Source organism: Formica exsecta, unplaced genomic scaffold (assembly GCF_003651465.1).
Source record: "Formica exsecta isolate Colony F162 unplaced genomic scaffold, ASM365146v1 scaffold170, whole genome shotgun sequence".
In the NCBI taxonomy this organism is placed as follows: domain Eukaryota; kingdom Metazoa; phylum Arthropoda; class Insecta; order Hymenoptera; family Formicidae; genus Formica; species Formica exsecta.
Window position 1 is genome coordinate 344,124 of NW_021849016.1, and position 12,991 is coordinate 357,114.

Sequence of the window (12,991 nt, forward strand, 5' to 3'; positions counted from 1 at the left end):
TACAGAATAATGAGACAAATTAATTAACATAAAAAAAATAATTGTTTTTAAGAAAAAGTATGTAATTATTTACAATGTATTTTTTTAAACAATTATTTGGTTTTTTTTCACTCAAAGTCAAGTCTATATTTTTATCATGTGGCCCCCTCGAAACCATGCAACTTTTGTCTGAAACGTTTTTTCCATATCTTTCATATTTTTCGAGATATTTGCCTGGGATGATTAAAATGAAACACCCTGTATATTATTTATACAAATGATTATAATATATATTATTATATAAAATTGCTTTAAACTTTTAACGGATAATCAGCAATGCCTGTGTAAAAGTAAAGTCTCGTTAATCTATGGTCGCCAATTGGATACCATCAATTGAATCATCTATTGCTATCAGTAATGCTCGTGCAAATAATAGATGTCTGATTCACTCAGACTATTCGTATTGATTATCTATTGTTGTCACACACATTGAGGTATTGCATATAGAGGCATATTAATAGCTTTTTCGCCATATTCGTTTCGAATATATGTCCAAAACCGAAACCGAAAAAAAATTAAATTTCTCACTCTATTATCTTGTTAAAATTTATTAATCGCTACCTAATATCTCGTCAAAATATAAATAAATAGATAAGTTTACCAGCATTTGGTGTGTATTCTTCGTTTTGATATTAAGTGATTTTCCATCGAAATATTTTTTGATCAAAGATAATATTTCAAGTTCGCGATACTCTTCAGTATCCTAATTTAATTCGACGTGTTTTCGATTCCCGAATCAGCGGCGCCGCCTGGGAGGAGGCTTTCTTAGAGGATGTCGGCAAGGCCGAGGACGGAGGCGCGTTTAAGCAAATTAGCATCGCGAGATTCGCCTCGAGGACCCTCGAACTGGAACTAGAGGCCAACACCAAGACAGTCGTGCCGTATTTCACCAGCACGTTCATCATAATGGGCCTGTTCTCGGTCGTGACATGCATGATGACCGATTGGGTACGAAGCAAGCCTTGGCTCGGTCTTCTGGGCAATATCTCGGCCGCCATGGCGACGGTTGCTGCATTTGGATTATGCATGTATCTGGGGATCGATTTTATCGGCATCAATCTTGCCGCACCGTTTCTCATGATAGGTAAGCTGCTGTTAAAATTGTCATATCAATTCGGATATCACAACACTCGTGAACACTGTGATTTTATCCGATTATCCAATTATCCGATAACAATTAAAGGCATGAAATTTTGCAAACAGTGCAATATAAATTTAATTATTTATTACAAATATATATATAATTATTAATAAATAATATATAGATATATTAGTTGCATTATTTTACATACAAATTATATATATATATAATATATTTAGAGTTCTTCTAGAATTATTAATGTTAAATAGTACTGCTTTTAAAGTATTTTAACAGCATAAATTTAATTTAATTTTGTATTTAAAAAGTAATTGCTTAAAGAAAATAATATATTTATTTGGCAACAAAGGTTGCATGGTATCTATCAATATTAATTTCACGGATAATTTTGAAATTGTCATATAATTTATAATTTTGGAATACTTTGTAATAGGAATACAGCTATGGAATACAGCTTTTTTCCGCCATCACTAGCTATTCTCGCAGTCCTTTATTATATGGAAATATTTGAAGGTTTGCCAATCGATGCTTAGATTGATACTTTGTGTAAGTTGAGCAACGCGAAAATAACGACAGAACTTAGCCTCTTTTGCAATACGTTGCTGTAATTCCCTGTCACGTCTAAAATGTAGAAACGTACATTCTTCGGCGATAAATACGTTAGCTCGCTTCGTCAGGTGCGTACAAGCGAAATAAACATACTGTGATTTATGTGAAAAGCGGAAGTCTTCTTTTCCCTTTCGACGTTGCGCTCGCCTGCGCTCAACGCCGAGTAAGATCGGTCTTTATCGATAATAATGGCTTCATTCGCGATCCAATCGACCGGTCGCAATTCAAAGTAATTATTATATTCACTCACAAATTTCATTCAAAAATATATAGTTGATTAGCAAATTAATATATATCTTTTTATTTCTTTATATATTATCTAATTTAATTATATTTAATAGAAGAGTAGACGATTTTTCTGTCTCTTTCTAGACTTCTCAGAAATCCATTCATTTTTTTTTTCTATCACGAAACTAAAGAACTTTAGTAAAACAGGAATATAATGAATAAATATATGTATAATAGCAGGTTGATAATATTATTATAATTCTAAGTAGAAATTATAAAATAATATTATACTATATCTAAAGAAAAGCGTTTCTCTTTTATATGATATACATCTTTATTAGTCACGTATAATTACATGTTGTTTCGATAAGAAACCTAATACGTATGCGAAATGCATTGCCTCACGATTTTGATTTATTGTAAAGAAAACGCGTTTCTATTCCTATTTATACTTCCTGAAAAATCAGAGGCGACTCATGTAGACAAACGTGACATCCAGAGAATTGGCGGTGATAAATTTTCAACGAACAATCGCACGCTTAGAAAATGCACGGATTGTTTCAAGCAACATTACTTTTTTTTAAGAGAAGATCTTATTCACCGTTAACGATCCCTTCAAATATAAAAACTTCAATTTTTGCAGAATCATTTAACAAAATTTATTAAAAATTAAGACAGATTTGCTTAGAAATTTATAAAAAAATAAACAAAAGAAAAAATTAACAAAAAAATAATTATAAATATATATTTTTAAACATAATTTGTATTTTAACCAATTTAGAGTTCTTTTCTCTTTATATAACTTAAATATATATTTAAGAGTATAATTTGTCACTTTATATACATAAGCAAAGAAAATAATTAGAATTGCCGAATCGCAATAAAAAAGAAACATGGGGCATCGGATTTTTAACGTATTTGTATTTTTTGTCGCAGGAATAGGGATCGATGATACCTTTGTTATGCTAGCAGCCTGGAGAAGGACTAGCATCAGTAAACCGGTGCCGGAAAGGATGGCGGCGACATTGAGCGAAGCTGCCGTTTCCATCACCATCACATCTTTAACGGATATGATATCCTTTTTTATCGGCGTTTGGTCGCCTTTCCCTTCGGTTCAGATTTTCTGCATTTACTCAGGTACCAAAACCATTTCACATAAATAGATCTCCGTTTATGATTTTTTACGTAGAATATTTCAAAATTGATAATATCTCGATATTTTTTGCTAAAAAATATATGAGAGTAAAAAAATTGAATAATTCCTAATAAAAAGAAATTGGAGAAACCTTGACATAAGAGTACACAAAATTGTAAGAAATGATAGTTTTGAGATATCCTCAACACTTTTTGAAATATCCACACTAGGATCGTAATGTGATTCGTATTTTTAATATCGTTTGTGCATTAAATGACAGGTTTCGCAGTTGTCTTCACTTTCCTGTTCCATCTAACGTTCTTCAGCGGATGCGTCGCAATCAGCGGTTATTGCGAACAAAAGAATTTGCACAGTGTTTTCTGTTGCAAAGTGCAACCTTTATCTAAATCTGGTAAGTAATTTAATCTTTATATATGATATAATACTTACTAAGTATTATAATTATTTTAATTGTATAATAGTAAAATATAATTTATCTTCCTCTCTTTCTTCTTTTTATATCCAAATTATTGTTACAAAACTGATTTCTATCTTTTTGGCTGAACGAATAATTGGCAATTTATTAATTTCGAGTTTTAATTAATTTCAATCTATATAAATTACTAGTCTCCTCGTTATTTCTACCATTATGTCAATCAGCATTATTCATAGACTGCCATTCGAAATCGTTGCGTCTACATGATGTATTGAAGTTACGTCGTGCAAATGCATACGTTACGTTTGAATATCGTTAATTCGTTAGATCACACAGTATTATGTAATGGAAAAAGAGAGCTTGCTTTCTCCTTGTTTTATTTTTCATGTTGTCATATCGACAACTGCAAAATATTGAAAAAGTATTGGGAAAGTCATATTTCTATCACGCACTATCCTTCTATTCATGCGAATAATCATGTTATAATTAAGCAATTAAAATATTTTGCAACAGCTTGAATGAAAAACTAAGCTATGCGAAGAAAATTTCTGCAACCGGATATATATAATGCGCGATAAGTACCATTCTCTGCATTTAATAGTGCATTTTTTAAACACTCACATTTCAGCTCATCGATCGTGGTTATACAGAGTACTATTATCCGGCGGAATCGATCCCGACGACCCTCAGAATCCAATCGACAATCCCGAACACGGATGCATGACTTGGTTCCGTGATTATTTAGCAGCTGCGTTGAACTGTCGCCCTGTGAAAGTGATTATCATCATCGTTTTCGTGTTCTATCTCCTTGGTGCCCTTTACGGCCTCACAACTCTTAAGGAGGGCCTGGATCGACGCAAGCTTTCCAAAGAAGATTCCTACTCGATCGTTTTCTACGATCGCGAGGATTTTTATTTCCGAGAATTTCCTTATAGGATACAAGTAAGTTATAAAAAAGATACAAAAATAGTCGATGAGAATTTTCTAATTTTTTTTGTAATACATAATATTTTTCTAATCTCTTCAGTTTTTCGTTGTATTTCGTTATTAGAATCCGCAGACTTTATCTACTTTGATATCAAAAAATATTACGAAAATGAGAAAAATATCGCGCGCTTTTATTTATTTTAAATATTATATAAAAGCACATGTAAGAAATGAAAAATCTTAATTTCTACTCTCCAACACCTCAATTGTCAATACACGAAAGTAGTTTTTTTAGCACCACTCTTTAATAACTATGCAAGATCTATACATTTTTATGATCACGATAGTTCGGTTATTCTTTAAAACCAGACAAAAACCTATCACAAAATTCGCGTTGATCAATATTTAGAGAATTCCGTTTCGTGCAAACAAACTCGAAGAAATATTTTCTCACAAGTGGCGCAAAAAAAAAGAAACATTAACATCGGAGGAAGGTGCGTTACGCTTGGAACTGCCACGCATAATCCGGTACACGCAATTATGTCACGTGTTCCCCTCGATACAACGCGATATCGCGCAAACAACTTTCTCCGGTCGGCTAGCTTGGACTTCAAGAAAAGCAATGTTCGTTACATCACGCTCCTCCGACTCGATCGACCGACAAGAAAGGCCAACTAAACACAGAGAGATTCCGCGTTTGAGTTGCTTGGCAATTCACGTTCAATTTCATTCCGGATATTTATACCCGCGAGAACATGCTTTTTCTTCTACTTTTTAATATGCAATGTAATAGTTACAACATTTTTTATAACAAAATGATTTCGAGAAATTATAAAATATTTCTTTTATAAACTACAGCGATTAAAGAATTAAAAAAATTTTTTTTTGTATTTGGAATAATATATATATACATATATTGACGAATTAATTTAGGGGGGTTGCATCTTCTTAAAATTATCTAGCTATAAATTTGACGTAATTTTTTTTTACATTGAAAATATGTGAATTTAGAAGGAGTTGAGGCAATATTTAATTCATATTTGCGAAGATTCTAGCTCTAAATTTTAAGATGATTAATACTATGTTGTATTAATTTCTAAGTGAAATGCTGAAATATATTTAATGTATAATTTAGAACTAGAATCTTCGCGAATATGAATTAAATATTGTCTCAACTTCTTCTAAATTCACATATTTCCAATGTAAAAAAAAATTACATAAAATTTATAGCTAAATAATTTCAAGATGATGCAATTCCTCTAAATTAATTCGTCACAAAAAGATTTTCTACAGCTTCCGTTTCAATTAGATAATTGCGTATCTCATAACGCAGCGTGTCGAAGGCGATTTCAACGCTGCGTGTTTCTTTATGTGGCGTTAAAGTCTCGCTTCGATGAAATAAAATTATAAACTCGGCAAGAGATATGGTCGGACTGTGAATTTCACTGGGACCTTTTTCCCCGTTGCGTTAGTCCCGATACATTGTAGTGAAAGTACGTTTCTCAAAGATGGTCCCGCACTATCGCGTTTCCTTGCAATATTAATAATGTCACGAGAATCGCGGCGCCAAGTCGAGTTCCGATGACTTCGCGGAAACGTCATTCACCGAGAAACTACTGTTATGATGAATTTTTAACGACACGCGGCGTAATTAGGCCCACTCGAAATGTTTATGTTGAAACGTGCGTTATTCATGCCGAGGTAAAACAAATTGCATAATCATGACAAAATATGACGTTGCGGTTCTATGAGGTCCGAGAGGCGCGACACGTTATGTCTCGCGAAACGCGCTTTCTCGAAATTACTTTCACGAAGATATTGCTGGAATTCCCGAAAAGGTACTCGTGTTTCAACGTTACATTCTCTGTGGTCGGTGTTGGCAATCTTATCATTATGTTTGCGAATTTTATAAAAGAAATGAAAAAGGAAAGCAAGACAACAACAAATGGTCAAATCAATTCTTGACCACACAAAGCTTTTAAGTTATTTCAATAAATTGAAATATGTGTGTGTATATTATTGTAAACACGATAGGCTATTAACTTATTCATTATGATCTTTGAAAAAAAACATTTAGCAAGACAATTAAATTGCCAGAATTTTTTTAAACTACTCAATAATAAAATTATAAAATAATTATATAAACATATATGATACTATATTATAGATTTATATAAATTTATTTTTTTTTATTTATTTTTTATTATTAAACAATTAGAAACACTACATATAATTTAACTTTCTTGACAAATAAATGTTTTGTTATTAAATATTATAGTGAATAATTAATTTAGTATAAAAATTCATTAAAATCTAAACTCTTAAAATAAAATAAAATCAGCAGAGTTCTCTTGTCATAAAAATTTTTTCTCGAAAAATTGAAATATATGTTAATAGTTATAGAAATGCCCTGTTTCTTTTATTGAAACGTGTTTTGTCGTTTTCAAGATTTGTAACTTGAGTAATTTAAGAAATATCATAATGATCGCTTTCTCGTAGAAGAAGCTTTGTTTTTGTGACAAAATTTTTTTTCCAGTTTTCTATGCCATGTGTTTATAATGTTCTAAAACGTCGAAAAATCATATTTTTTTAAATGTCTGTATGTATGTATGTATATATGTATGTTGTATGTATATATGTATGTATGTATGTGTAACAATGCACCCCCATGGTGACACATTGTTACCCGGCAGTAGACCGCCGGAAGTCTGTCGCCCGGCGAACATCGGCCGGGCAGGGGCAGAGGCGCCGAGCGCCCATTTTTTAAACATTAAATACACCGTTGCGATAAACAACCGTACGGCCGCCGAAATTCGGAAAGCCGAATACCGCCGAGCGCTGCCGTGAACGCCCGAGCGACACCCGCCGAAACGCCGCGCCGTTTCGCCCAGGGGAGGTGACGTATTACCGAATTACCTGCCGAAAAACAATACGTCATTATCCCCACCCGGGGGCGAACGACGCGGGTACCGTTAATCGCTCGGGTATATAACAGCAGCCTTTTTAGATCCCGGCACCAGAATCGTACCAGAAACCGAATCCGCTCGAGCTGTACGCTCGAGACTTGCCTGATCCGATCCTAATAAATCGCAAACACGACGGAACGTGAGGTTGACGAGTTCGCAGCCTCCGCCGAGCATTCTCGGCTTCCGAACCACTTTACGATCAGTTGAAATCCGGGATCGCTTCTCTCGAGAGTTCTCGAGAAACGATCTAACTTCCGACCGATCCGACCATACGAACCGTGGGCTGGCGAGTTCGCCACCCCGTTGAGTTTTCTCAACACCGTTGGTCAATCCGGACTCCGCGTGCGAGCAAGGGACAGCGAGTTCGCTGCCCGTTCGAGATTTCTCGATATCGCACGCATCCCATAACATCTGGGAATACGCGATATTAATAGTACCGCATACGTATAAGAAATCGTCTCGGCAATTTAAACCGATTCACACGTTTTTGTGAACCACGCGCACCGTCACAACAAACCGACCACGCCTTAGGATGTGACCGGACAAACACCGGCCAAGCGTATAAAACGTCCTAGACGTAAGAAATAAGCGAGTACGCTTCGAATAAAGGTTCTCTCACCTGTTTTAAATTCACGGTCGCCAGCCCGCTTTCACCAATAAGCGGCGAAGGTTACTTGGCTGTCCGCTCGCAATGGCAGGATTGCAACCAATATATGACGCCGCCTCGCTCCACGATTTCCTCAACGATTTGGCTACCGCTACGCCGAGCATTCTCGGCTTCCGAACCGCTTTACGATCCTTCGAAATCCGAGATCGCTTCTCTCGAGAGTTCTCGAGAAACGATCTAACTTCCGACCGATCCGACCATACGAACCTTGGGCTGGCGAGTTCGCCACCCCGTTGAGTTTTCTCAACACCGTTGGTCAATCCGGACTCCGCGTGCGAGCAAGGGACAGCGAGTTCGCTGCCCGTTCGAGATTTCTCGATATCGCACGCATCCCATAACATCTGGGAATACGCGATATAAATAGTACCGCATTCGCATAAGAAATCGTCTCGGCGATTTAAACCGATTCACACGTTTTTGTGAACCACGCGCCGTCACAACAAACCGACCACGCGCCCCGCGCCGCCTACCTGGCGTGTTTATATCCGCGGTGCGTATACTACACCGCATCTCATTGTCAGACTCGCGTAATTGATAACAGCCGCGCCCCGTCAGTAACGCATTACTATCCGCCGTGCACCTGCTCCGCGGGGCTGTTCTGTATTATTATTCCGCGCCGATAGAGGCTAATAAAGTAACCTTTCTTTATATTTTAAATTACATCGCGTGTCTCAATACTTTCTACGAGCCCTGATCACGACCGAGCGAATCCGCGAGCTCATAAAAAGTACACCCGTTACATATGTATGCATGTATGTATGTATGTATGTTTGTACGTATGTATGTATGTATGTATGTATGTACGTATGTACGGAATGTACATTGTACAACCTTTAACTTCCGCGATTTTTGAAATATCGGGCTAAATTTTTTTAAATGGATAGAGTATTATTAAAGAATGGTTGCTATTGAATTTGGTGAATCGCTGAAAGGGTTTATTTTTTATAAAATTTTGAATTTTTTGAGAAATGTCTATACACGTTCTAACTTTCGCAAATTTTGAGATATCTTCTTCTATGAGGAAGCCAAAATTGAAAAATCTGCTTGCTTTAAGAAGCTTAAGCTTTGTGAGCGAAATAAAATGATGAAGAAGCAATGTGCAAGTTTCTAAATTGCACAATGCTTGTTTTTTAGATTTTGTGAAAGATTTTCAGTCTCGTTTTCGAGCTTGCTTACTTTTATTACAATTTTTAAAATTTAAAAATTAAAGAAATGTATATCTCATATATATCGTATTTTTATTGTCTTTTAGGTGGTAGTGGCCGGAGAGTATGATTACAGTGATCCAATAATTCAACAGCAGGTGGAGAACTTGACGAAAAGCCTCGAGGCGAGCAAATACATCAGCGCGCCGATCTACACGGAAAGTTGGCTTCGCAGCTTCCTCAGCTACGTAACACGCAACGAAGATTACCTGAACGTGACTATCAATGATAAGCATAATTTTACTAAGACTCTCAAAGAACTCTGGCTGTTCCCGTCCAGTTCTTTCTCCCTAGATGTCAAGTTCGACGAGACGGGCGAAAAGATTGTGGCAAGCCGGTTTATGATACAGGCAGTGAATGTAAGCGGCACGAATCAGGAAAAGGATATGGTAAAAGAGCTGCGTCACATCTGTGACATATCACCATTGAACGCTAGCGTGTTTCATCCGTACTTCGTGTACTATGACCAATATGAGCTGGTCCGGCCGACTACTATCCAGTGCATGACATTCGGCGCGCTCGTCATGATGCTCATCAGCTTCATCTTTATCCCCAATGTTTTCTGCTGCCTATGGGTCGCCTTCTGCATCGTGTCGATCGAGATCGGGGTGAGCGGTTACATGGCGCTGTGGGATGTTAATCTCGACAGCATCTCTATGATCAATCTGATCATGTGTCTTGGCTTCAGCGTTGACTTCACCGCACACATCTGTTACGCTTACATGAGCTCAAAGCAATTACGGGCGGAGGATCGGGTCAAGGACAGCCTGTATAGTCTAGGTCTGCCAATCGTTCAGGGTGCCGCATCGACGATACTCGGTTTGACGGCGCTCCTGCTGGCTGGCACCTACCTCTTTCTCGTGTTCTTCAAGATGGTCTTCCTAGTGATCTTTTTCGGCGCCATGCACGGTATGTTCCTGCTGCCTGTGTTGCTGTCCCTCTTCGGACCCGGCACCTGCAGTAAAGGACAGGACGAGCCCGGAGAAGCGGAGAATGCGAAGAACAGCACGCAGGAAAAGGAACTGGCGAACAAGCTTCAGCAACCCTATGTGATTCCACATCCTCATCTAGTCTATTACACCGCGGGCGCTGTCAAGCCGCTCCAGGACAGTCCCGCGACCAGCATGGCGGCGTTCGAGGAGAGGGATCCCGGCTTGGGTACCAGCGAGGACAGCAACTCGACCGAGAGTGGCTCCTCGCAGAGCAGGAGACGTCAGTGCAAGGACCAGCAGCCGGATCTACAGAATCAGGCCCGTCACGACATGTGGAGAAGATCCATCGGCGTCCTGTACGGCCTGTCGCAGTTTCAATCCGCGACCGGCGAACCCGCGTATCCGGCGCCGGACTATCCTGGCGCCCTGGCGCGAGAATCCTGCGAGGAAAACGGTCCACGAACGGTGCCTTATCTAGGACCATACGTCGCGTATCGCCAGCCAAATCAGTTGTCGCAGGACTACAGACGCAGCAGATCCTATCATAATCTGCAGTATCCTGCGTCGACGCGATATATAACGGATCCTCGATATCCATAGTAGAAAGTTGAGATGGATAGCGCGAAAGAAAGATATTGTCGACGTGATAAGCGAGACGAAAAAATCATTCAGTTGAATTTAGGCCCCTTCAAGCGAAACGATAGCGATAACCGATTAAGGCAAACTGATTTTGCCGAAAGAATGAACCGATATCGTGAAACCATGACAATGCGAGAGAAGGAAGGATACCTTTTGTGCAAGATTAGAATGTCCGAATTACGGTTTATATTATTTTTAAGGGGCTGAATTTCGATAGTCAGAATTTAACTCTCAAACAACGGCACAATCGCACAGAGTATGACGCCCGAGTATATGTTCGGATCTATCATAAAATATTTTTTATCTCAAATAAAATTTTTATTGTTACATTTTGATTTTATTGTATACCTAAATTTTTTATTTTATTGTATACCTAAAAATTTTTCTTCCTAAATTATCCATGGAAAAAACATAAGGCATAGAAAAATAAATAAGTAACTAATAAGCATAAATGTGTAATTAATAGAATTTTAAAAAATTTAAAAGAAAAAGAAAAAAATTTAGAACAAAATGAGAAAGTATTTTTTAAATATTTTCCCCCTTTTCTTTGATACGATTGATACAAATAGTTTTATAAAAAGAATAAACTAATTTTACATACTAGTTTTATATATATGATATATAAAATATAATTTTATATATGAAACTAGTTTTTATACATATATTTGGGTTTGAAAAAATCTGGGCACCGTTGAACAAAGATTAATGTGATCTTGAAGAGATTTTTTGTATAATAATGCTTATATTACAAATATAAGCACTGTTAAAATTACGGTCAATATATATATATTCGTAAGTATCTTACGTATGATATCAATACCTGAAAACATTACTTGCGAAACGAGCTATTATATACAGGTTGTCCTAAGAAAGACATACATCAATAATAGACACGTGAATATCCCGTAACTGAAATTATGATTAAAAAAGGGCAAGTCTCTAACGATTCTCAAGTTTTCAAAGATTCATCGATGTTTAAATATATATAACTATTTAATAAACTGTGTTTTGTTTATCTAATATTTATAACATAAATATAAAACAATAAATTCAAAAGTACAGGCTCTATTAAATACAAAATCAAACATAAATAATTGGCAAGTAAGAGCCAGCGCTGGAGTTGGTGCGCATACTTTATTTAAATATTAATTTAATCGAATGTCGATTTACGACATTACAAAATTATAATTAGACGAACGTTTAGGTCCTTTTTTTGGACCTTCTTCAGCGTGATAAAATAGACGCAAACATAAAAGATAGTTAAATCGGCGGGTCAATACAAGGGAACTAATCTATAGCAAATTATATACAATAATATTCGTTGTTTAGACATCACCAATATATCGTAGGTACGTCTTCCTCACGGATGTCATGAGAGTCTCAATTTTTTACGGTTCACATCTCTCCCCAGTTGGCAAACCAGGAAGCAACTGAATCGATATGTTGACAGAACTATAGAGAATTTAGAGTTTGTAATTGTAACATAAATTATTATATTTAATATTGATTATTAAATAATTTTATAATCTAATGGCTTATTTTAGCATCACAAAAAACAAAAACATAACGAAAAAGTAACGAATCGTTACTTTCCAAGTAACGGTAACGGTAACGCGTTACTTTTTAAAATCAGTAACGAGTAACGGTAACGAGTTACTTTTTACAAAAAATAACAGTAACGGTAACGCGTTACTTTTATAGAGTAACGTTCCCAAGCCTGGCGTATTGTGCCCTTCGCAGCCAACGGGTTAATTTCGTAGTATTCACGTTGTGCAATGTTCTTTGCGTAAGAACAATATGCACACATTCAAGAAGATAATGTCGGGATGGCGACGCCTCATTCGGGTTTGTGTTAGTCGTTAAGAACAGCTCAAATCGAACGCGATAATATATAAACGTGTATGTATATATATATACATATATATATACATAAACATATATGCTCAATATATCAATCAAAACCAAAATGTCCCGCGATGTATCAATTAAAGAAATTTCTGTGATCGGCATATCAATTGTTCACGTCGAGCAACACATGGCCTTAAAACAGTCCACAGATGTAATAGTTTGTTGTACGATAAATCGAGTAATCCAATTTGGCTAGTAGTT

At 36.6% G+C, this 12,991-nt stretch overlaps 1 protein-coding gene across 2 annotated transcripts in view; it reads left to right on the forward strand.

Annotated features, from left to right (window-relative positions):
* LOC115233308 (patched domain-containing protein 3) overlaps window positions 1–11,879 on the forward strand; it is a 34,446-nt gene extending 22,567 nt beyond the window's left edge. For both annotated transcript variants that reach the window (XM_029803635.1, XM_029803636.1), the window contains exons 5-9: window positions 780–1,123; window positions 2,912–3,112; window positions 3,391–3,522; window positions 4,175–4,488; window positions 9,359–11,879. In XM_029803635.1, coding sequence (XP_029659495.1) covers window positions 780–1,123; window positions 2,912–3,112; window positions 3,391–3,522; window positions 4,175–4,488; window positions 9,359–10,843 — 2,476 coding nt within the window. In that variant the 3' untranslated portion in view covers window positions 10,844–11,879. The remainder of the gene's footprint in view (window positions 1–779; window positions 1,124–2,911; window positions 3,113–3,390; window positions 3,523–4,174; window positions 4,489–9,358) is intronic.
* The last annotated feature ends 1,112 nt before the right edge of the window (window positions 11,880–12,991 follow it).